The sequence below is a fragment of the Garra rufa genome, chromosome 3, assembly GCF_049309525.1.
Source record: "Garra rufa chromosome 3, GarRuf1.0, whole genome shotgun sequence".
Taxonomy (NCBI): Eukaryota; Metazoa; Chordata; class Actinopteri; order Cypriniformes; family Cyprinidae; genus Garra; species Garra rufa.
This window is the reverse complement of record NC_133363.1, coordinates 16,558,633-16,585,041: the sequence shown is the minus strand read 5'-3', so window position 1 is coordinate 16,585,041 and position 26,409 is coordinate 16,558,633. Positions and strand designations below refer to the sequence as shown.

Here is a 26,409-nt window from a genome sequence, read left to right as displayed (position 1 = left end):
TATATATAATATATACACATGTGTATATATGTATACATGTATTCTATTTACATTAAGTGAAAACAGCAGTATTTTTAGTGATATGCTGTTTACACTATGTTAAAATAGCTGCTATTTTCTACTTATTGCATAGTGGCAATTATCTGCACCCCAGTATTGTTGTACATTATAAAACAGTATGCAATAATTATGTATTGATTATTATTTTTTTATATAAATTAACATTTTAAATTAAATAAATAAATGGATGCCACCTTATTGGGACAATACAAGCCCTCCTTACACCTACCCTAACCTTACCTGGTACTTTACTTCGAACTTTGCAATTATTTTCTTTATTTTTATTGAAAACAAATGCCTTTCCAATGTGATACGAGATTTGAAAAAGGATTAAAAAAAAAGTTTGGCAACAGGCGGATTCGAGCCCCAGTTTAACCATCCGCGTCACTTGTGCTGTTGTTAGATGATATTCTTTTGTGTTGTTGCTTTGCCCGTTTCACATTGGTGGGCGGAGTTAGAATAAATAGCCTCTGCCAACAAGGGCAGGTTATTTGCACTCAGTGTAAATAGACACTCCGTTATTTTTATTTTTAACATTAATTAGTTAATTTAGTGGTACTGTAGGTTTTTAACTGCTTTTGCATGTACCAGGCAAATATGGTGATGGAGTTAAAGACAATATAGCTAAAACAACAACAGCATCCCCCATGTATTTACTTAAAATGGCCTAGTTCTCTGCACCATTGCTCAATGGAAAATCCCACTGAAACATTTTACACTGTCTTACTACCTCTCATGAGAAATATCAGTGCGACCCAGTTGATGATTTAAAGAGAGACTCTGTGTGGTCTCTGTGTTCTTGATGCATGGTTTCGTTTCAGAGGCGTTATGTTGAATGGATTGTGTGGAATGCGCAGAGCATTTAACACTCGTCTGCGGTTTAACATTTCTTGCCACAAAATCTGTCAGGGCTTCGTCGTAAGATGGGCTGCAACGCGTGCATGGGGTTCTTTCCAGTAGTGCAACAAGTTTGCAGAGGGTTAGTACTAGCAGTGAAACCAGTCACCGCTCACACTGTCTCTCAGTGAATGAGCGCGCACCGCCCCGAGACAAATTGAAATAATACATAGTCATAGAATCTCGGACATTCTCCTTTACTGGTGATTGCACATTCTAGTACATGGTTTAGAGAGAGAGAGAGAGTCATGAGGATTTTAGGAGCAAATAAAGATTCCCGAAACGCTGCGAAAATGGAGAACGACACCGATCCTAGCAAGCGACGACACTGCCTTAGAGCTACAGTGGATGTGATGCCGCTTGTGTTTTCTCTTGTGTCCTTCGCCTTTTGCTTTTTACTGAGTGTTCAGACCAGTGAGATTAAGGACAGAATCGTGGATCTGGAGATTGGAAGTGGCGCGGGGGTCATAAACCCGTTTCATGGGATCTCTATGGATCAATTTAATGCAATGATCCAGGAGCGAGTGGACGAGCTGCTGTCACGGGTGAGTAATGCATCCACAGCTTCAAGTTAGACATTGAAGTCAACAGCATTATCACATTTCCAAACAATAACGCAGCACTCCACACACACAATTTTAATGACACCTGTATGACAGTGGCCAGTGCACCTACATGCCACTTACATTCATTTAGGGCTTAGCGTTTACTTGTTTCTTTTATCTGTTGATTCTGACAGTCTTCTTATGAACACTTGGTTAGAATAAGGACTGCCCGTCAAGTCTCACCACCTGAATGCAACTGCCCACCAGGTACTGCCTTTATCTGTGTTTTTGTTGTTTTGTTAACGGCAAGTTACGAGCTTAATAATGAAAGATTTAAAGCTTTTCAGTAGGGGCTGTAGGCATTCTGTTGCAATTTCACTATTAACAATTCATTTAATACAGTATATATTTCTTATTTAGCCTTCTAATATTTCTTATGTCCTAGTAGACCTATTTAAGTTTTCCTAGTACTCAATAAGACAATAGTACTCAATTTTTAGAATATTTTTTTTTAAATAATTGTTGTAGTACATATTTCTAATGTTAATCTTACTTGTACTATTTCAATTAAACTAAAAAGTTGCCATTCTGACTAGGGCTGGGCGATTAATCGAAAAATAATCGAAATCGACATTCAGAACCTATAATCGTTAAAATTTTTCCAGGAAGATTATTTCAATTACTTTCCCTTTAAAAAACACAAGCGCTCCGTTACGTTATTCCGCCGACATGTCGATGGAGAGCTTAAACAGTATTTATACAGTAAAAAGTATTTACAGGATATACAAGGGTAATTTTTAGAGGAGATACTGCTTATTTTCTACTTTTAAAATGAAAAACATTGAAAATTATTTATTTTGTTTCCAATAGTGCAAGTTATTTATTTTCACTAATTTAAGAAAAATGTGACTTTTCGTTTTAAGCAATGCTTGCTTTAATTTCAGTTGTTCAACACTGATGTTCAATTAATAATCATAGATCGTAGATAGTGTGTTTCCTTCAATTATTTTAAAATCAAGTAATGCACCCTTCATCCAAAAATCTCTCGCTTGTAATATGTGAACATATTTACTGTACAAAACTTGTCAGTGAACTATGAGGGCAAAAAAATAATTATTATATAAATATAATTAAATATAATTTTATTAATAAATAAAATAATCGTTCATTAATCGTAATCGGGTTAAAATGTTCAATTAATCGAGATTTTGATTCTAAGCCAAATTGCCCAGCCCTAATTCTGACTAATCATTAAATGTGAAAAGTAAAAAAGATACAAAATGTCATAAATAATAAATTAGATAGAAAGTGTTTTCAAACAAGTACAAGAATCTTACAAATAATAACTAATAAAACTGGAATACATACTGTACTATGCATACACACTATGCTATACAATAAACCAGTGTTTCTCATCTCTAGACCTTGAATCCCACCTCCCAGGTTATTTTAGGTGTCTCCCTATTCAACACACTAAGCAATGCATTAAATCAGGTGTTTCAATTAGTGAGATATCTAAAACATTCTGGTAGGTGGGCCCCCACTACTGGAGTTAGGAAACACTGTCATTGGAAATTATTGGCGTAGTTATTATACTTGCAGATATCTAATGAATAGTTTAAAAAAAAACTTAGTATTTGATTTCTTAGTTATGATAAAAAAAATAAGTACATGTTACATAAAAAATACTAGTTAGTTTTGGGGAGAAAATTTTGCCACAATTTTGTCAAAAAATGTAGGTTGCTGTATATGAGGGGATTATACATATAATGGTATACAATATCTTTGCCACCAGAATGTGGAAGACAGGTTAGAAATCAGTCTGGTTGATATATAAGATGAGATGTCATCCTGGATTTGGCATGTGACAATAATGTGAAATTAACCTTCATATTCTGGAGTACATCATTTTCGAGCACCCAGTGGGTCAAAGCTGCTGTATTACATGATCTAGTGCTTTATAATTATTTTCCTTAATAGTGCTTTTGTAAGATACAGCATACAAAAGGTATAAGAAACTTTTATGCCACATTTTTGTTGTATAATGAAGGACATTGATTTAAGGTCTGTGCATGAAAGCACACATGGTTCACTGAAGAGTGTTAAAGGCAACATAGGCTCATTGGAAACACGTGCCTACATTTCTGCAAACCTGAAAAAACGTACCTATATATACAAATCACTGCAGTTTCCAGTTGAAATTCCTTTTCACACAAAGTATGATGATCACAGAGTGTTGATTAATGAAGCATAATTTTCACACAATTACTACTGCAAAATATTATATTATGGCTTCAAAACAATTTTAACATCATGTGTGATTTCAAAATTGATACTTTCGAATGTTGTCGTCACATATACAGCTTCATATGCATAAGTTCTCTGTTTTCTAATGCAGTCAGCTCATGCAATATGGCGTCGCACTTGGGTGATGAAGAGCTCCGGTAAGAACCCTGTGAAACTACGGTTTGACAAAATGGCTCAAATCCGCATAAAGAAGTAAAAATAGCATGGCTGCATCACCAAATACATTTTTTTTTTTTAAATCACTTTTGTATTTACTAGCACTATCGGTTCGGTTTAGGGTTGGATTTGGTGTAGAAAACATTTTAGGAATTTTCTCCATATAGTGTATGTCTATGGTGCTCATGAGTTTGAAATAACCTTTTGGTTATTTTCTAAAAAAGAAATTATACACTTTTTAACCACAAATGCTCATCTTGTTTAGCTCTGCGATGCGCATCTGTACTCTGTGCACTCCAGTTCAAGACAGTTAGGGTATGTTGAAAAACTCACATCTCATTTTCTCCTCCAATTTCGAAATCGTCCTACACTGCTGTTTTACCTTTTTTTGTGAAGAGCATTTGACCTTCTTTGAACATTCACTTTGTAAACACTGGATCGGTGCTTCTAAAGCGAAGTAGGAAGATTTTGAAGTTGGAGGAGAAAATGAGGGGTTTGTGCAAAAATGAAACAAGTGAAACATCACACACCAGATAAAATGCATTTGCAAAACCTGTCGCTCTGGACCACCCCAGCAATATCTCCGATTAGCACTACTAATCTGTAGTTTTATAGTTGAGAGAAATAATCGACTGTATTATTAGGGCCCGAGCCCAGAATGGGCGAAGGCCCTATTGTTCTTCTAAGGATTATTATTAGGGCACAAGCCCAAAGGGGCGAAGTGCCCTATTGTTTTCCTTAGGATTATTCTTATTATTAGGGGTTCGAGCACGAAGTGCTGAAACCCTATTGTAATTGTTAGGATTTTTATTAGGGGTTCGAGTGCGTAGCACTGAAACCCTATTGTATTTGTTAAGATTTTAATTATTATTATTATTATTATTATTATTATTATTATTAGGGGTTCGAGTGCGTAGCACTGAAACCCTATTGTAATTGTTAGGATTCTTCTTCTTATTATTATTAGGGGTTCGAGTGCGTAGCACTGAAACCCTATTGTAATTGTTAGGATTATTATTATTATTTATTTATTTTTTTTCTGCCGTAAAACTGAACGGGCAGCCCAAACCGTAAGTGCTAGAGACTTGAAACTTGGTCAGATGATCCTCACAAAGAATCAGCCCAATCGGACCATAGGTGGCACTACAGCGACCAAAAACGCGAAAGTGATCATAACTCCCAAACCGTGTGTCGTAGACTCAAAAAAATTACATTTTTTGAATCCCTGGGTCTAGACAATTGTCAAATCCTCATCAGTGATTTGGGGTCCCGGAGGCCCCGTTTTCCCATAAACTTGAGTTATGTCTAAAACCTACTTTTGCAAACTAGTCCTAGGTTTTTCACCCGATCGTAACCAAACCAGTGCAGAAATATTCTCTGGCCACTGAATATCAATAATTATCAAAAAGAAAGTTGAACTTTTGACTCACGGTCGCAAAGGGCCGCCAAAACATTCGAAAGTGAAGGGGCCACTTTACTAAAATGGCTATAACTTTTGAATGGAATGACATATCTTCACCAAACTCGAGACACATGTGTATAAGCTTAATCTTTGGTCAAATAAAAAAAAATTGCGGAGCTTGTCCACTTGGTGGCGCTATAAGGCGGAAAAAACACATAAGCAGCTATAAATATGCAACTGTTTGTCCGATCGACTTGAAAATTGGTATGCAGTGTCTTGGACCAAAGGGGCATAAGTGTCTATGAGAACATTGGCGTATCTCAAAAAACATGGCCGCCATTGGTCAATAAAATTTGAGCACCTATTTGACAAGGTTAACGGAGGTCAATCGGAACGAAACTCGGTGGGCATGTTCAACTCAAGGCCATAAAGGTCTGTAAGAATTTTGAAAGAAATCGGCCGCTAGTTGGCGCCAACGAGTTTTTTGGTTCTGTAATCACGTGGCGTTTCACGCATCCACACAATATGCATATAATTTGATAGATCTCCTCATGTTGAGAAACTTTGCCTCAAGAACCATTGCTGTCAATCAAATCATTCATTAATTATTCATATATATGGTAAAAACCTACTTTTGCGAACTAGTCCTTGGTTTTTCGCCCGATCTCGATAAAACCACTGCTGTAATATTCCCTGGACTCTCTAGATCAATAATTATCAAAAAAATGTTGCATTTTGTCCTTTGGTTATAACAGGGTCATTTAGAAAAGGGGCGTGGCCACATATACTCAAAAGCCTATAGAACCTAAACAAAAACTCAAAACTTTACAGAAATTGGTGACAACATGTACCAGATGACCCTTAACAAGCATGCAAAGTTTCATGAAGATCGGACCATAGGTGGCGCTATAACTGTTAAAAAGGTGTCAAAAACATGATATTCCAATTGTATAAAGAACTAAAAACCCAATTAAACGTCCATATCTTCACATATACACTATATCTTCATATCATATGATAGATCTCCTCATTCTGAACAACTTTGCCTCTAGGACCACTGTTGTCAATCAAATTTTTATTTTAATACATGAGATAATTTAAAAAACATACTTTGGTGAACTCGTAATGGGTTTTCAACCCATACTCAATAAAATCAGTGCAGTACAATTCTCCAGACTCTCTTAGAAAAATGTTGAAGATTTGCATTTGGACAGCTATAACAGAGCCATTTCATAATATGCTTTTTTATCTAGTGTAGATTAAAGTCTACAAATACTAAAATAAAACAAAAATTCACAAACCTAAGTAAAATTATGTATCATATGATTCAAAACTAGCATATGTTTATGGACACTGGGCAAAAAAAAGGCAATTTAATAGTTATAAAGCTTAAAAACAATGCACCTCTATTTCAATGAAATTACAACTATAGCCACTAGATGGCAGTAGAATACCACTAGTGGGCTTACACATATTACTAGAACAGTGCTTTGTATGGTTTTGTATAGTTTTGAATTTATATGTAAATGATACTAAATCACTGTTATAACTTTTCAAATCACATTTAGCCAAAGTTTAAAACTTAATTTATACAGATATATCATATTTGACAATTACACATGATTGTGATTACAGTGAAACATGAAAATGATATATCAAATCTTAAAAACACAAGTCTTAAGCATTTTGTCACTTATTTATTATACAAATCTCTTATGTACAAAAAAATATATGTGCATCTGTCTGTGTGTGTAATCATGCTTAATGAACATAACAGTTTAACCATTTCATTTCAATGTAAGTTTCTGTTTGTGACTGTATTCTTCATAATGGATATGTTCTGGTGTCAGCCATATATTTCATGTTGGTCTACACACTAACAGTATAGAAGCCATAAAGGCCTTAAATACTCGAACCTCGCTAAATGCTGCTTGCAGCTTTAATTATTAGGGCCCGAGCCCAGAATGGGCGAAGGCCCTCTGGTTTTCCTAAGGATTCTTATTTTTTTATTTTTATTTTTTTGTTAACCTTCCGGGCACTTAAGGGGGTCTTAACATGCTCAAAAACTCTTGAAAATTTGCACACACGTCGGAATCTGCGGCCAACAGGACGCCACAGAGGCTGGTACCAGGGCGTGGCAAGGGGACTCTACAGCGCCCCCTGGAATTTTGAGGGCCATATAGCACACATACTTGAACGTACACATATGAAACTCGGTACACATATAGATCTCACTGAGCCAAACAACTTTTGTACTCTATGTCATAGGCTCCACCCAACAGGAAGTGAGATATTTAGGGCTGTTTAAAAAGCGCATGCTCTGGAATTTGATATACTCCTCCCAGGATTTCGATATGCTTTGAAAATCAGCCTCTTAATTTTACTCGATTTTCTTCAAACTTCATTAAAATAATGTAAAAACACGGCCTATGAGAATATGTAAAGGAGTCGATGATAAATCAAATGCTGTTGCCATGGCAACGTGTCAAACTTTAAAATTAGGTTCCTGTCTTTTTGAGGCAGATAACATGCTTAGAATTTCATGAAACTCAACACACACATCAATATTAATGATAGTTAGGCACTGGCAAAAGGTCATAAATGGGTGTGGAGCAGGCACTCTATAGCGCCATCTTTTGACAAAAGTTGGGGGGTTAGTTTTTCCTACAGTCACCAAACTCTGTACATATATTGTTCTCATCAATCTGGACAACTTTCTAAATTAAACTCATTAGCTAAGACCAACAGGAAGCCAGCTATTTTGATTTGAATGTGGATTTTTGGAAAAATCAGGCTGTAAACAAATTCATACTCCTACTAAGAACAACAAGCTGTTCACACCAAACTTTTTTAACATGAAGAGAAGATTCTGAAGATGCTAAATTGCGAGCGGACTTGGGATATCTTGAACGGTGTTGACGTGGTGATTTTTTAAAGATCTAGTAAAAAAGATAACCATATTTTTTATCTCTTTAAAGTGCAGCATCCAAACTCTTTAAAACTTTTTTCACACAGAGATCTAATCATTCTGAGCAAGTGCTGTTAATATCAATTTTATACAAGCTTCTATGAATTAAAGAAAATTAAAAAAAGAAATCAGAAACCTGCTCTCACTCTGCCTGACTGTCTGAATTATGTGTGTGTGATCAAATGCTGTTGCCGTGGCAACATGTCAAACTTTAACATTTGTTTCCTGTTTTTGAGGCAGATAACATGCTTAGAATTTCATGAAACTCAACACACACATCAGTATTAATGATAGTAAAACACTGGCAAAAGCTCATAAATGGGCTTGGAGGAGACACTCTATAGCGCCACCTTTTGACAAAAGTTGGAGGGTTAGTTGTAGCTACAGACATCAAACTCGGTACATATATTGGTCTCATCAAGCCGGACAACTTTCTAATTTACACCCATTAGCTACGACCAACAGGAAGTTGGCTATTTTGATTTGAATGTGGATTTGTGGAAAAATATAGCTGTGAATAAATTCATATCACTCATAGCAGAATCAGACAGTTCACACCAAACTTTGTCAACATGATGCCAAGATACTGAAGATGCTAAATTGTGAACTGCTTTGGGATATCTTGAACGGTGTTGATGTGGTGATTTATGGAAGTAACAGTAAAAAAAATGAAGAGTTATTTCCATATATCTTTAAATTGCATTATTCTAACTCATCAAAACTTTTTACATATAAAGAACAAGAAATTCTTAGGAAATACGTGTAGTTTCAAAATATTATCATGCTCAGAGGCCCCAAAAACATTAAAAGTGTCATATATGTTTGTCAGATTAAAGCTCTAATACCAGGGTTGAACACTAGAGGTCCTCATAAGATAAGGAATCGTTGGACCTCTAATGCTGTTTAGCTCATTCTCAGTGTATAAGAATGACAATAATGCATAGAATCAGTTGATATGTACTGTACTGTCAGTGTACTTTTACATAATTATTTTGTATAGATGCTTAAAATCTTTTTTTAATCTTTAAAGGAACTAAGTTAATATGTATTTATTTTTAATATATTTGTTTATAATTATTTCACAGATGCTTATAGATCACTAAAATAATATTTAAAAATTGTTGTAGATCATAAAACATGGTAACTATTTAAAATAGGGTATCTTTTGTTAACATTGGTTAATGAACAAACAAGCATGAACGAACAACGAACAATATATTTGTACTCAATTTTCTTCAAACTTCATCAGAATAATGTAAAAACACGGCCGATGAGAGTCTGTAAAGGCGTACCTGATGCATCAAATACTGTTGCCATGGCAAATAAAAAAAATATATTCAAATATTTGTTTCCTGTGTTTTTGAGGCAGATAGCATGCTTAGAATTTAATTTTCCATTTTCAATTTTCAGTGATTTATTATATCTTTAAAGTGCAGCATCCAAACTCTTTGAAACTTTTTTCATACAAAGAACTATTCATTCTGACCAAACACAGTTCATTTCATAATTATACATAACTCCACGAATGAAAGAAAATTAAAAAAACATATCTGATCTCACTCTGCTTTGCACTCTGTGTGTGTGTGTGTGGTAAGTGGCTGAGTGCAAGGAGGGGAGATGGGTGGTAAGAGAAAGAGTCAGAGAGGAGGAGAGACAGTTAGGGTTAGTCAAGAGGGTTACTGTGAATGCATGTGCCCGCTGGGCACCGTTTTCCTGATACTACCGGGATGGTGATTGTGTTTGTGGCGAGGGCCCGCCATCGCTGCTTGCAACTATATTTGTTCTTGGCTTTCAACCGTGTTGATTGCAAACTCATGCATTTCATACTTTGATGTTTGATGAAGGGCATTTCTTCAAACTGCCTTATCTGTTTGTGCATTATCAGCACTTTCTGCATCTATTTTCACATTTTTTCCTATGAACTCTCCTCTGAAATCTGCATTGCGGATGGGGGCTTGTTGTTCAGTAGGTTCTGTAATAGAAAGTTGCAGTCAATCTCAATCTCACATGATCTCTTTCTCATTTTAGTAATGCCTCAAAAACCTTGGCAGCTGCTTGCAGGTCTGATATTTCAGGGGGAAAAATTCTAATGAAGCACATTTCCCATGAATAGTATTTGTGGAAAAAGCAGTACTGTTTCTAGGCTTAGGCGAGCCTAGAGAGCCTCCACCAGCTGGAGGGGGCACCAATGAGCGCACATCCTGACTGTACATTTTAGCAGGGTTGCGATAAAGAATGGCACAGTCACCCTGAAATATGCCCCCCAATTTAATTAGATATGCCATTGGATCAGAGCGCTGTTAATTGCTCAGTGCTTTGGCAAGGTAACACTCCCCCCCCCCATGCAATAAAGCTAAATTCAGTGCGGTATTCATGGCAGTCAAAATATCATGTTGTGAAAGGTGTGCATTTTTGCGCCAATGCATTGTTAAAGGATCAGTGTGTTGTGTAATAGTCCCATTTAAATATTTAACAGGCAAAAAATTTTGGTATAGTAAAATTTTCTAATTCACAAGATCAGTACATCCTTTATTAAACCACTTTGTCGAATTTATTGCATTCTTATGGAAGTGTTGAAATACTGAATCAATTCATTCACTTCTTACAGCACTTAAAGGGAGCAGCGTCATACACATAAGGGCAGAGTGTTGCATTGTTTACATGGAAAGTTCATGCGTCAATGAGTAACAAAGGGATAAGTAGCTGCATTCGGATTTCTTTTATGCCACTGATCATGCTTTTCATAGGTAGTTTAGGGTAACAAATGGTTTTATAGGTTGGACTGAAATAATAATGCAATAACTGGCACTTTAAATCAATGTTTCAAACAACTGTAACAATTGAAGAAAAAACAGATGAAGACAAAAATAAAATGAATTTATGTGAGATGACAATTCCTTAGCTTAGCTACTAGGAAGAAACTGGTGTCTGAAAAGATTATATATATATATATATTTATATATATATATATATATATATATATATATATATATATATATATATATATAATACACACATATGTATGTATGGGGGGTGGGTATTAGGGATTTCACCTAGGGTGTCAAATTGTCTTGAAACGGCCCTGGGAAAAGGACAGATTATGGACCATAGGGCCAATGGGGTCAGCGCCATGGAGTGGAGGCTTCTGGCTGCCAGAGGCTCAGAGCTATGGCCTGACATCTGGAAACAAAACACAAAAGCTGTCAATGTTATCATTACATCCTGCCAACCTTTCAAAAGACACATCTTTGTTCCTTATTTACCCCTATAGGATAGGGCTGCATGATATGGACCAAATGTCATATCTCAGTATTTTTAGGCTAAATAACAGTATATCAGTGGCGTGCAGTGGTGTTCTGAAAGGAGGCAAAGTCCTTACTTTTTTTTTTTTTATTAAATGTAAATTCATGTCAACGGTCACATTTTCTTGGTTAAATAAACATTACTTACACTACCAGAATAAAAATCTATTTTGTATTTTTACATTGACAAAGCAATTAATAAAACCAAGTATAAATCTCACCAGTGTTTGTAAGCATTTTACATTTATTTCAGAATAATTACTTAAGGCAGTAATTATTTAAACAATATATTTTATTCATATTTAATATGAATATATACATTTTATTTATGAACTAATGTTCAGCTGTTCTTTTTAATAATAAACTTATTTTTGGATCATTGGTCATCAGAGCTCGGTAAACACTGGTCACAGATGTGGAGATGTACCTTTATTTCATTAATACACTTTTTAATGTCATATTTATATAATATTTGCATTCTTTTATTCTTGTATTATGATTTTTTTTTTCGGGTACGATTTTTTGAGAAGACAATGCTTCCACAGAAGAAACGCCCCTGCAATATATGATATAAAAGGGTTGGACACAAAAAAACGTGAACACTCATTTTCATAGGGTTTAATATCATTTGGGCAGGCTACAGTAAAACAACAAAACAAAACAACAGAAATAACAGTTGCTTTTTTATAGTAGAACTTAAACATTTAAATAAATAAAAGAATCACACTACTGTATATCAATGTCAATATACCTGTCTTAAAAATGTACATATCACCCAGCTCTGAAAAGTGGGATCTGTAATTATTACATGCTACATAAAACAAGAAAGATACCCAGTTAGACTGTAAAGGTGTTTGACAGTCACTGGAACTTGTGTTTGTAAATGCTTTGTGTGAAAGATGGGGGTGGGGACATGAATCCCACCCCCACTACTGTGTACTTTGCTTTGTGGCCCAGTAGATAAAATTCAGTTGTGCACTTATATATTCGGCTAAAATACTAGAACATTTCAGCCAGGTTTATGTACTGTTATACATGCATAAATAAAACTCTTAAATCATGCCCTTTCTTTGTACAATCGCAGTTGTGATGGGCTTAACACTTTTACAAAGTACAAAAGTACAAAAATAATAAAAATTATTTTATAGAGATTATTTCTTTAAACTGATCTTCCCCTCAGGTATTCAGAAAGAAAACATGAAATGATGAAGAAATGAAATACTGTCTGCAGAAGATATGGCTTGCAGGCAGCCATTAAAAAAATGGAGTGAGTGAGTGAAAGTACAAGTGGAAGAATGTCAGCTATAACAAAGGAGTACATGGGACTGTCAGTGAGCCATTCTGATGCTGTTGTTTAGCTCTTGGCCTCCTTCCATGGATAACTGGAATTAGAATTAGAACTGGCGTTGAGGCAACAAACATTGCTTTAAGATGCATATGGTGATAACTTCACCCACAACAGATGTGGCCCATCTTCAGTTCAGTGATAGAATTGATTGAATGTCACAATTCATTCTGGACAAAAATCTTTATGAAACCCAATTCTATTTAATGATAAGCAGTCATATTTACAGACACATAAACAACTCTACTGTCTACTACAGTTCTAGTTGTCTGTGTGTGAGAGAGACCTCTGTGGATATGAATCTGTTTCACCCACAATGTTATGCATCACAAAGACCCCTCTGTCTTCAGCAGACATATTCCCACCTCTCTCTTTACCCTGACCAATGTCTCTTCAAACAGGGATTCCCCTGACTTGGTCATTCACACAACGGGTCATCTGTCCTTGTTGAGGGGTTGGTGGGTGCTGAGTGAGTGCTAGGTTTTACAAAGGAGGGTTGGTAACATTAGGGGTCATAAGTGTGAATTTTAGACAATGAGACAGTAATGGCCTATTTAATGATTCCCATATATGAATCATTTGATTATTGGTTTGACCAGACTGAGTCAGTCTGTGATCTGTGCTATGCTGCTATTTTTATTGTAACAACTGAACAACAGAACATTAGTTATGTGTTTAAAAGTGAAATCACTCTTAAAAGTGGTGTTGGTTAAAATCTATGAAAGATCTATGAAATAACTTGTCTTAGCATGCAGACACATTCGTTCATTTTTTTGCAGGCCACAATGAGTGGTGTTAATAATAAAAGACACACATGGCATATAGAATAGTCATAAAATGTTGCCATTATTATGGTCCAGTATAGAGAGTATACACTGACATCATCTATCTAAACCCTGTGTTCTGAAGTACTTAAACATAATAATTGTCTTGCAATGCTACATTTATCACAAAGTGCCGTTTTGAGATGCAAGCAAGTTTCCATATCAATATGTGAAGGTGTTATTGAATGCTGATTAATTCTAATACCCAGACAGCCCTGAGCAGAAGGTAAATATATTGCATGAACGTGCATATGGTATTATAACTGTTCTGTTGTTGGCTGTAATAATGAACAAACGCACATGCTCATAAAATGTATATGCACTCTAAATAACTTTCCAACATGTCTGCCAAATCCATAAATGTTCCATTTTTGTGAAATGAAAATAGGACAAAGGGACAGTGTAAAAAGTCCACACATTGCAACACAACACTGTCATTATTTTTACGTCAGCTAGAGGGCGCTTAACTTTAAAGCACAAAGTTTGCACAAATTACCTATAGGGTTGTTTTTGGAAGAGGAGAGTCTCCCTGGCCTCTTAGCCGCTGAGGATACAGTGGGTTAATTTTATTCATGAAGGTAATGTGCCCAATAGCTAAATTAGTATATGCATGTGCAAATCATCACAATCATCAGTGCATTGATTCTATGATTCTATTGATTCTATTCAAGTTGATTCTCAAAGATGGATCAATACCAACTGTTCGTGATTCAGCTTCATATTTAGGACATGGAAGTACCTTACTTTATATTTTGTGAATGTTTGCAAATAACCCTTCTGAATGTGCTTGTTAGCATGCTGTATCTTACTGTATTTACAGAGACCAGACAAAATTATGTATGTCATTGCAATTAATTTGCAATAAGAGAAGGTAAATGCTCCAGAAAAGAGACCCATTTTTTTATATTATAACAAAGGTCATAGGTATCCCAGTCCTTTGTGATCGTATAATTTGGATACCTATAACCTCTGAAAATATATCAATTATAAATTCCCCTAAAATCATTCAATACAGGGCAATTCCAAAGCATGTTAAGTAAATTGCTTTTTAGATATTTTACACCTTAAATGCTAACAAGCACATTCAAAAAGGCAATTTGCAAACATTCACAAAACATAAAGTGTGGTACTTACATGTTCTTGATGTGAAGTTGGATCACGAACAGTTGGTATTGATCCATCTTTGAGAATTTTATTTGCTGTGTGACATCTCCAGTTTCCTCTCGAGCTTTCACGAGAAATCACAGAGGCATTTCTCCATTATGGGAACTCCTTTCCTTCCAACCTTTCCTGAAGTCCTGGTGGCTCACGGCAGTCCAAATGACTGGCCAATTGTCGCGAAGTATGCAAATTGCATGCAAATACTGACAAGCTCGAGAGGCAGTATAAATGCGGTGTACGCGGCAATTACATCAGAATCTTCTTCTTCACTTTGCTGAACAGCCTAAGAATATGGTGCCTTGATTGCTGGTCCTCTGCAGCGTTCAGGTGAGTATTAATTTTTTTTCAGATGTCCATCTGCCCTTGATCAGTGGATCAGTGGACCTTAAGGACTCTGGTGATAAGCTCATTCCGACTAAAGTCTGCATTCCTCTCACCCATCGAACCTGCAAGACATCAGCCTGGCTTCTCACAACTCATGGTGGAGCGGAGAGCTGAGTGCAGATACTGGAGCTAAGGGTTCTCATGTCGCCTCAGATGCCACATGGCCCACTGTCTAAGCGTGCAGCGCCCCGCCTCAAAGCGGTGTTCTACCGTGTGCAAAGCACAATCACTTTGACTCCTCACTCATTCACACGATACCAGCCCCTCGTCAGCGGTCTGCCGTGTTTAACTTAGAGGACACTGCTTTCTTATTTACACTATACCAGCCCCTCGTCAGTGGACTGCCGTGTTTAGAGGACACTGCTCTCACATTCACATGATACCAGCCGTACATCAGTGACTGCCATTTTTGGAAGACACTGATCTTTTATTCACAATATACCAGCTAAGGTGAGGAGTCACCTGATGCCCCTGCGTGGAAAAGCGCACGAAGGTGAGGGGTCACCTGATGCCCCTGCTTGGAAAAGCATGCGAAGTTGAGGGGTCACCTGATCCCCCTGCATGGAAAAGCACACGAAGGTGAGGGGTCACCTGATGCCCATGCGTGGAAAAGGGTGCCAAGGCTCGCGTCCTATCAGCCTTCCAAATTTGGCTGGACTATTACGTCAGTTGTTAACGCCTCTACGAAGTGGTGTTCAACTAGGTCATATAGCCGTTCACAGTCTGTAGTGACAAGTGCAGATTTGCACAAGGATGAGGCGCACTGGTTTTATCTGCGCAGCACTCACCGGCACATCCAACGACCAAGCCGCTATGTCAGTTCCTTAGTGCGTGGAAAATTATTCCGGGAATTTCACACTGGTTACTTGGTGAGCATGAGTATACCCTTCAATTTAGATGCAGACCACCCATTTTAACGGCGCGGTGCAGTCTCTAACATTGCCTCGAAATGCCCTGGTTTTGAGATGAGAGGTATGCAGCTTGCTCGAAAAAGGAGCAGTCTTTTGGATAGGGGCGGGAATCAGCAACTTATTTGCATTTAAAGAGACACACACACACAAAAACAGAGTGCTTTTGCTCTACCCTAAAAATGGGTAAACACTTCTACTCAATAAACTGACTTGACACCCAGAAATCGAAGTTCAGATGGTTTACTGAGTAAAATGTTTACACAGTATAAATGTACTGGGAGATAAATGCTGATAAGAGCTTAAGCAGTTCAAAGATATTATAATATAAACAGAACTACGTATTTCACAGTCATGTATTATGAAAATGACTGTTTGCACATGTAGTCCCTCATAGACATACAGAATAACAGTTGAACAGTTTTCACCTCCACTTTCCTCACTAGACCATCTGTACTGGGAACAGCCTTCACAATTATCCCCATCGGCCACTCATTCCTTTTAACTTGTTTGTCTGGAAATTTCAAGATACTCCTTCCTCCTTCCTCCTGTTTCTGCTAGGGCTTAAACCTGTTTCCACTGGCACTGGAGCATGGCCTTCTTGCTGAAATCTTCTGGTGGATGTTTTTGTGTCAGAAGCATAGATAGTGTTAGGATGAAAGGGAATTCAGGATCTGTGGAGACTGGCAGGAGACTAGAGGCTGTGCATTAATGATGGCTGTCACCTCAGACATGAATGTCAAATAGACTTCATGGGTAAGCTGTGTGTACCTGTCTTTTAAGAGCATTGAATTCAGGATTTGTCTTATTATGACAATAATACGTTCCCAGGCGCAACCCATATGAGAAGAGTGTAGTGGATTAAAGAGCCAGGAACATCTTTGCTCATGGAGGTACTTTCTCACTGCTGTTTGTCCGTTCTCACTCATTTTAAGCTCTCTAGAGGCACCAACGAAATTAGTCCATAAGTCGGAGTGCAGCTGCTTGGCCAGACCTCTAATAGAAAAAAATCTTCTAATAGAATGAATGAGACTTGAAGAAGACATTGTCTATATTACTTCAATATGAACTCCTCTGGTACTCATGCAAGTGAACAACACTGCTTACCTCTTGCTTTTGGCTTGGCCACCCATTGTGCGGCATGTGATCACCTCCTATGGCCCAAATACATCTAAGCCAACATAGGAAATGGGTGGATCCATCTGCAGTCATTCAGCTGGCAGGTTGGCCATTTGTTGTTCCTCGATCTTGCCTCTTAGTTTACAGCAGGTGACACATTTCTGGATAATGTTAATGCATTGCTTAGCCCCAATTATCCAAAAGCCATTAGATCTTATGCTGCCCTCAGTCAGATGTATGCCTTGATGCTGCACACAATCATGAAAGTGTCTGACCAGTAGGACTGTGATGGTGAGCCGGGATGATGAGGGGATTTTATTCTTTATCTCCTAGCTCTGCTTGTATGATGCATCCGCCAACTCTTAGCAACCCATTGCTGTCGATGATTGGATTCAGCTTTAAAAGTGCACTGTGTGAGGGAACTCTTGATAATTATTTCCTCAGCTTTCAGAAGATCACTTACAGATAGGCCCTTTAAGCACAAATGCCAACCAGTGCACTGATGTGGGTAGAGAAGACATGAATTTCTGAGCGAATTTTAACATCTTCCTCTGGGTCAACAAGGTTGTGTGAGTGTAGGCTATCAAAAAGCTGCTCTGATGGATAGTACAGAAATGAAGGTCCTGTGAGCCAGGTTGTGGCCTCAAGCTTAGCAGATGGGACAGAACAAAAGCTATGATCGGCAGGATTTTGCTCTGAGGAAACATACCTCCATTGTTCAGGCTGAGTAGATTGTCTGATGCGATGCACTCTGTTGCTCACATAAATATGATTGTCTGGACTCATAGATGTAGCCCAACACTACTTTACTATCCATGTAGAATGTTATTCTGTCTGGTTTTAGATTAATATTCTCTGTAATGAGTTCAGACATTTCCACAGCTAGGACTGCAGCACATAATTTTTGCCTAGGTACAGAGAGACTAGGCTTTGGAGCCAACCTTGCTTTGCCAAGGATAAAGCCTCTGTGTTGCCTTTTTTGATCAGAGGCTCTCAAGTATGCTACAGCAGAGATAGCTTTCATGGAGGCATCTGAGAAGACATATTTCTGTGTGTTTGGCTTCAGAAAGAGGAATGGATACGTACATTCATGGAATGTCCAGACTTCTCAAGTCTTGCAGTGAATCCGTGTCCATTCTTCATGTCTGTTCTCAGGTAGTAGTGTGTCCCATTCTTGTGTCTCCTACGATAGTTCTCTCAAGAGTACACGGTCCTGAATTGTAATTGGCACCAGGAATCCAAGTGGATTGAATAAGATATTCACTGTTAAGAGCACTCCTCTTTGAGTGTATGGCTTTTCAGTGTTAGGCACCTGAAAGTGTCTGACATTAGATTCCACTGTACCCCCAAGCTTCTCTTATCAGGTAAGTCATCCGTGGAGAGGTCAAAGTATTTGATATCCTTGGCCAAGTCTTCATTTGGAAAGGCATCCATTACCTTGGCTCTGTTTGCAGCAATTTTATGGAGTCTGAGGTTTGAGATTGCAAGTGCCTCTTGTGCCCCTTTGAGTACGTCAATTGCCTCCTCCTCTGTAGGAAATGCAAACCTTAAAGCATCATCTACATAAAAATCTTGTTCGATGAATTTCCTCACATCACTGCTGTACTCCTTTTCTTCTTCTCTGGCAGCTCGGTGTATTCCATAAATGACCACTGCTGGCGAAGCTCTGTTGCCAAATATGTGAACTCGCATCCTGTGGTCCACGACCTCCTTAGTTAGATCGTTGTCGCAATACCACAGAAAATGCAAAACATCACGACAATCAATGATAAGCTAACAACACTACGTCTTGTGGAGAGAGAGAGAGATGGGGGGTTAACATTAACATACTCAGGAACTGTTTATTCTCCTGCCATTTTATCATTTATGGATCAAAGGATGATCCAACCAAGTCAAGTCACCTTTATTTATATAGTGCTTTTAACAATACAGGTTGTGTCCAAGCAACTTTACAGTATTAAATATGACAATAGCGTGTCAATAATGCGAAAGGACAACAGTAAACAATACATTTTCAGTTTAAGGCAGTTCATCATTGAATTCAGTAATGTCATCATTAGGGTGACCACCCGTCCTGCTTTGCGTTGTACTGCACAGCATTTTCACCCCTTGTCCTGCACGTCACATATTGAGAAAATGTCCTGCATTTTCATCAGTAGGTTGGTTTTTAATTATCATATTAAGAAAATGTGCATGTGTTCTTTTTCCTTTTTAAGAAAGCTTCAAATTTATTCTTTTGGCGGCGTAGTTTCCGTGCAAAGGATTTGCGGACCTCATCAAGTGATAGCACCACCGACGGAAATGGTCAAGCACACACAGAAAAACACGATATTCTCTATTCATTCTTACCTATTTAAAAACGGACGTGCTTTCTCTCGCTTATATGTGCGCACTCAGAAACATAAATTAGCGCATATGACAACGGATGTAAATCAGTATTTACATAGCGTAACAGTAGAAAATGTATCTGTTTCAAACGTGTCCCGCATTGTCACGCAAAATTACATCTATGTCCCGCAACAGATCTATTGCCAGGTGGTCACCCTACCTAGTCATCATCCAGCTCAGTTCAGTTCAAATAGTAGACAATATTAGTGGAAATTAGTGTCCCCAACTAAGCAAGCCAGAGGCGACAGCGGCAAGGAACCAAAACTCCATCGGTGACAGAAATGGAGAAAAAAACCTTGGGAAAACCCAGGCTTAGTCGGGGGGCCAGTTCTCCTCTGGCCAGGCGAAACCAGCAGTCTGTTCCATGTTGCAGCAAGTCAGATTGCAGAGGACTTATCAGGTTCATGTGGTCTTTTGCCGATGGCTGTCTAGGTGACAAGGTCTTCACTGAGGATTCGTTTCTAGGGCTTATCTAGTTGACGTGGTCTTCGCTGACATTCAGGGCTGTAGAGGTCAGTCAAAATGCTGGATCTGAAAGATGCCAACCTGCAATTCCCGTCTTCTCAAGGAAAGGTTAAAAGGTTCTCTTCAAAACAAAGAAGGGTGCTAAGTTTCATTGTGCTATGTGCTAAGCACTGTGTGCTAAGTGGCGTGGTCTACAGCTAAACCAAGAGCTAAGATGCTCTGCCGGAGAAACCAAGAAGTTCTGCAAGAAGCGAGTTTGGGGAGTTTTGGAAACAGCAATAATGACCACAAGCTTAGTGCCCCCATCTTCTACAACGACTTCAGAATCTTCTCTCCAACAATCCTCTGCTTGCGAGTTCTAAGCTGCCAGGATTTCTCCAATGACCACAGAACCGTCTCTTTAGCAATCCTTCGTCTGTGCGTTGCAAACTGCCAGGATCTTCTGTGATGACTTCAAAACATCAACGTCAGCGATCCTCCCTCCAGCGTGTTTTAGGTAGTATCTTCTTTACAGACTTCAAAACCAGATTTGCGTGTTCCAGACCAACGGACCTTCTCGGTGCTCAGGAGTTCATCAGCCACCATTGCTTCAAGACTCGAAACAGATCTAACTCATCTCTTTCCACTACAACATGGCCCAGGTCAAAAGTGGAATACTTTAATAAAACCCCTTTTATTACACTTGTGTCTTCCTTGTATTGATAACACAGTGAAAAGTCTCTACAAGTTAACGATATCTCACAAATCCTTTAGATTGGTCAGACTACAACTTCCTATAATTTAAATGTTATTCTTATTTATGCAACAATCCTCCATGATTGTTCTTTATTATCAAGATGGAATTCCTTGGTTCGTGCCCCATAAAATAGTATGACCATGGAATTCAGTAGTTCTTTAGCTAGTGTTAGCATCATTGTTCTTCTTGTACTGTACTTACCACAATACCACAGTTGTGTCTAACACTGCACTGCCATATATCGTGGTTTAGCATGATTGTCTTTGAGCTATGTGCATACTTGTGAGTTTTTTTTAGAGAGCTGTCTATGCAAGAATTAATCCCCTTACTTCCCCAACAAAAAATAAGTTAAAAATTTAATTCTCTGAGCTTTTGATGGCACATTGGCCAAATGTTATGTTGTTTAACTGTGCTCTATAAATAACCTGGCCTTGACCTTTCACATTGTGTAGGCCAAATTAATGTCAATATTTAGTCCCCCCCCACCCCGCCCCACCGGCTTCTTTTCAGCTTCTTGGGTCACACAGCTACCGATTTTCCTGTTGTAATTTTAACTCATCGCATCACCATACAACATTTAGCATTAGAGCACAATTCCATAAAAGCGCAGATGAAAGGGGAAAATTCTGCATGTGATTTACTAACAATGCACACATTAAACCACACAGACACAGCCAGATCATTTCCATAATGCCCCAAGCAATCTACCAAGAGCAGTGCAAATTACTGCCTGCTTTAAGGGTGTTATATAATGGCGCAAATACCAGTAATATGTCGAGTGCAAACGTTAGTAAATTACATTGCGTGTTTCATTTTAATACTCTCCTCCCATAAATTTCACTTCTAAAGGGGAAACTACTAGAAATACATATTCAGTAATGAATTCAAATTAAAAAACAACTGTGCCCATGCCAACTGTGTCACTGCGCATCTTTGGTCAATCCTGACAGTATTATTTTAACGCCAAAAGGTGGTTTGCACTTGAGCAAGCTGTTTAAATCTGACCCCAAGCATGTTGTGTGTCTACAGAGACAGCAGACAATGAGAATAAGGATTCTCTTAGATGCTTAGTGAAGCACAATGTGACTATGACTAATACTGACTATATAATATATAACAGACTATGTAGTGAATGTTCCAACTTCATGGTGTCTTGGGGCAGGGCTACTGTAATGCAAGCTAAAAGCTTACATTGTAATACATGAAACAGCCCTTAGATCAGCCTGAGTGAAAGCCTGAGTCAGAAAGAAGCAGTGGCATCAAATCATGGCTCATTCCTGTCACACCATTAATGATGAGATTTTCTAAGCATATTGGCCACGAATTTCCCCGACTTCACCCTTCACTTTTTTACAGCTTGAGTAGGACAGATAATATGGAGCCAAAGATTTTCTCACTAAAGAACTAGGACACTTTAAAGTGATGACCCTGTTATGCTTTAAGACAACATATTTCTCCATCAAACTTATGAGGACAACACTAACACATACGGAAACATACATACTTTTTAAATGCACAAACTGGCCAGCCGGCTGTAAGAAGGTTGTCTGAAGTGGACTGATATTCTCCTAATCCCTCAGAACAAGGATACATTGTTTTTATAGTCTGTTGTAGGAATGTGTCCCTTGTAAACATAAAATGTATCAAATATTTCTTTTTCATAATATATATGTATAAAATATGATGCATAAGTCAAGTTTAAAGATGCAACACAGGCTAAAAGAATAAAATATCTTAAATGAATAAAACATACATTTTGTCTTAACCAAGTTGAGTGGGTATTTTACACGCATTCTGTATGTAGCTTATAAATAGTAATAACAGGTCCTATACACAGGGGGATTTTAACACATTTTAACCCCTTAAGCTCTGCAGCATATTTTGGATTTTTTTCAGAGTTAGGCACACCAGAATTTAAGAGAGCGCCCTAACCACATACTTTGGAATAAATTGATAAAAATGGTCTCATTTGACAGGAAACTTTCTGAATTTTAAAACATGAGTAAATTTTTGCATATTTTGTATTGTATATGTTTGTAATATTGTCATAAACACAGTCAAAAAGTCAGATTTTTATATATATTTTTTTATTATTTTTTTATGTATATATCTGTAAATTAGGAAAAGTTAGGTCTATATTCCTTTAAGAGGTCTCATTTTATTCCACTAGGTGGCAGTAAACACGGGAAAAAAGAATTTTGTTGATAACATCTTCCAAGCAAAAGTTATTTAGCTTTGACTGAAATGAGGCATTGGAGTCTCCTTTAATTCTCTCTTTTTTTTTTTCTGAATGCAGTAGACACACCTGAACTTAAAAGAGCGCCCTAACCACATACTTTGGAATAAATTGATAAAAATGGTCTCATTTGACAGGAAATATTCAGTGTTTTAAAACATGGGTAAACTATTGCATATTTTGGATTTCATATTTTTACAATATTGTCATAAACACAAAGAAAAAGTAAGAAAATTATTATTGTTTTAATTTAGTTGTTATTTAGAAGTCTGTAAATAAGGACCAGTTAGGTCTATGTTCCTTTAGGAGGATTCTTTTGATTCCACTAGGTGGCAGTAAACACAGGAAAAAAGAATTTTGTTGATAACATCTTCCAAGCAAAAGTTATTTAGCTTTGACTGAAAGGAGGCATAGGAATCTCCAATTGTGCTTTTACATTATTCATTTTTGATTTCTGAAAGCAGTAGACACACCAAAGGGCGCCCTACCCATATACTTTGGAATAAACTGACAGAAATGGTCTCATTTTAAAGAAAACAACCTAAGCTAAAAGCTGATATAGGATTTTAGGCTAGTATGTGAACACAGATGTAGTTATCAGTGCAGAAATATGATGCAAAAGTTTGCTTTTTCACAGGAGTCATTTCAGTTTTCGTGTTTCTTTTGAAATTATTCTTCGATATTTTACTGTAATGTGAAAAATCTGTGAAGTGAAGCACATATTTATATTCCTGAGAGTAAGAGCTTTCATTTGATATATGACTTGTCTATTTTTAGTGAGTTTGTGTGCCATAAATATGAAACATCATTATTTGTCTGATTTTCTCGAGGGGGGGGGGGGGGGAGGTTGCGCAATAACGAATTTAGACTGTATTTTTTTTTTTATGTAAAATTAATGCAAATATCATGGGATTCGCAAGAAAGCAGAGGTTCTAAGCTTTCAAAAAATACCATATATGTCTAGTTTTGTGCTTCACAGTTCATAGATTTAAAAAAAATAATACGATGACCCCCCCCCGTGGACCCGTCGGTGGGTCCAAGGGAGTGGCCAGAGCTGAAGAGATTTTAGTTGATATTTAGAAGTCTGTAATTTAGGACCTGTTTGGTCTATTTCCCAGCAGAAAGTTTCTTTTGATTCCACAAGGTGGCAGGAAACACGGGAAAAAAGAATTTTGTTGATAACATCTTCCAAGCAAAAGTTATTTAGCTTTGACTGAAAGGAGGCATAAGAATCTCCGATTGTGCTTTTGCATTAGTAATTTTTTTTCAATTTCTGAAAGCAGTAGACACACCAAAGGGCGCCCTACCCATATACTTCGGAATAAACTGACAGAAATGGTCTCATTTTGAAGAAAACAACCTAAGCTAAAAGTTGATATAGGATTTTAGGCTAGTATGTGAGCACAGATGTAGTTATTAGTGCAGAAATATGATGCAAAAGTTTGCTTGTTCACAGGAGTCATTTCAGTTTTCGTGATTCTTTTGAAATTATTCTTTGATATTTTACTGTAATGTGAAAAATCTGTGGAGTAAGAGCTTTCATTTGATATATGACTTGTCTATTTTTAGTGAGTTTGTGTGCCATAAATATGAAACATCATTATTTGTCTGATTTTCTCGAGGGGGGGGGGGGGGTTGCGCAATAACAAATTTAGACTGTATTTTTTTTTTTATGTAAAATTAATGCAAATATCATGGGATTCGCAAGAAAGCAGAGGTTCTAAGCTTTCAAAAAATACCATATATGTCTAGTTTTGTGCTTAACAATTAATAGATTTTTAAAAAATAATACGATGACCCCCCTGCGGACCCACCGGTGGGTCCTAGGGCGTGGCCACCCAGCTCAGATTATGCAAGTTACCTTATTTATATAGTACTTTATACAATACAGATTGTTTCAAATCAGCTTTACAGTGATACACATGATAGTAATGATTTGATGATGAAGCTAGAGTTAATTTATGAAACTCCTATAAATATTATTTTGTGGTTGCTCTGCTACTACTTTAAAGGGGTAATCGGATGCGATGTTTGAACTGAAATGTGTGTTGGCAGTGTGTGTACACAACTACCCTATAATGATAAAGATCCACCCAGTTTTTATTTTATTTTTTAAATCTAGTTAAGTAATTTTTCCCTTTCTCATCTCATTCCATTCTCAGATGCCTGTCTGTGTGGCGTCACACCGACAGAGACCGTTCCAGCTGTGAACTGTCCTACCACCTTTGTGCAGGAGTAGACAAGAATGTCTCCTAAGCGATTGAGGCGTTTTGTTGTTGGATGTAATAATAAACACTGAAGACACAGAGGATTAACGTTACATTTGCTTTTGAAGGGAATGCACCATTCCCTGATCTACATAAATGTGTCTATATTCGCACAAATCATTCGTGATCCTGCTTCACCTACTGCAGAAATTAGTATAAGGGTTTTTTATTAATCTTTGCAAATCACCTTTCTTAATAATGTGCTAGTTAGCAAGTTTCGCGGCTAAAGTAAACAGTCTGCTCATCACCCCACAGAAGAGAGGGGCGGGGTGAGTAGACCTCATTTTTTTATTTAAAGAAACATGAACCAAAATGGCTTGCTCTGAACAGAGCTGATTTTGACAAGGTAAAAGTGTGTTTTTTACACTACCATTGAGAAATTTTAAACAAAGTATGTTATAGATTTTTCATTAAGACCCTAAAGAATCATATCAACTTGTGGAAAATGGTTCGATGACCCCTTTAATGTAATTTCTGGGAGAGGATGCACAACCTATAAATACAGAAACCCAAAGTCATTTCAGTAGTATTTTCCGTTGCTGACACACTGATAGCACCTCTTTGATCTTGTGCTGTGCTGGTACTTTTGCAAATGACCCATTTTTAATTGTTGATTGATCTAGATGTTCATGTGCAAAACATGTACAAACTAGTCTGGTGTGACTCCATAATTCTTTGGTTATTGTGTATGGCTGCCAGCTGTCCCGTACACTGCTTCTCGTCAGAAGCAGATGTTTCTTTTTCACTGGCTATACGAGTTTTAAAATTGTACAGTGCATGTGCACAGAATAAGCTTAGGAAAACACATTAAAGCAATTGGCAAAGTGAAAACACAAAACAGGCATGTTTCCGCATACAAAACACTAAACATCTTGTCCATTGTCCTTGTGTCTGTGACATTATTCGTCTTCAGAATGTAAAACTTTGACCAATCTAAAA

The 26,409-nt window shown here is 37.4% G+C and overlaps 1 protein-coding gene across 1 annotated transcript in view; it reads left to right on the top strand.

Annotated features, from left to right (window-relative positions):
- The first annotated feature begins 1,051 nt into the window (after positions 1-1,051).
- LOC141331510 (uncharacterized) overlaps positions 1,052-26,409 on the top strand; it is a 421,481-nt gene continuing 396,123 nt past the window's right edge. Inside the window, exons 1-2 of the mRNA XM_073836569.1 lie at positions 1,052-1,502; positions 1,697-1,769. Coding sequence (XP_073692670.1) covers positions 1,206-1,502; positions 1,697-1,769 — 370 coding nt within the window. The 5' untranslated portion in view covers positions 1,052-1,205. The remainder of the gene's footprint in view (positions 1,503-1,696; positions 1,770-26,409) is intronic.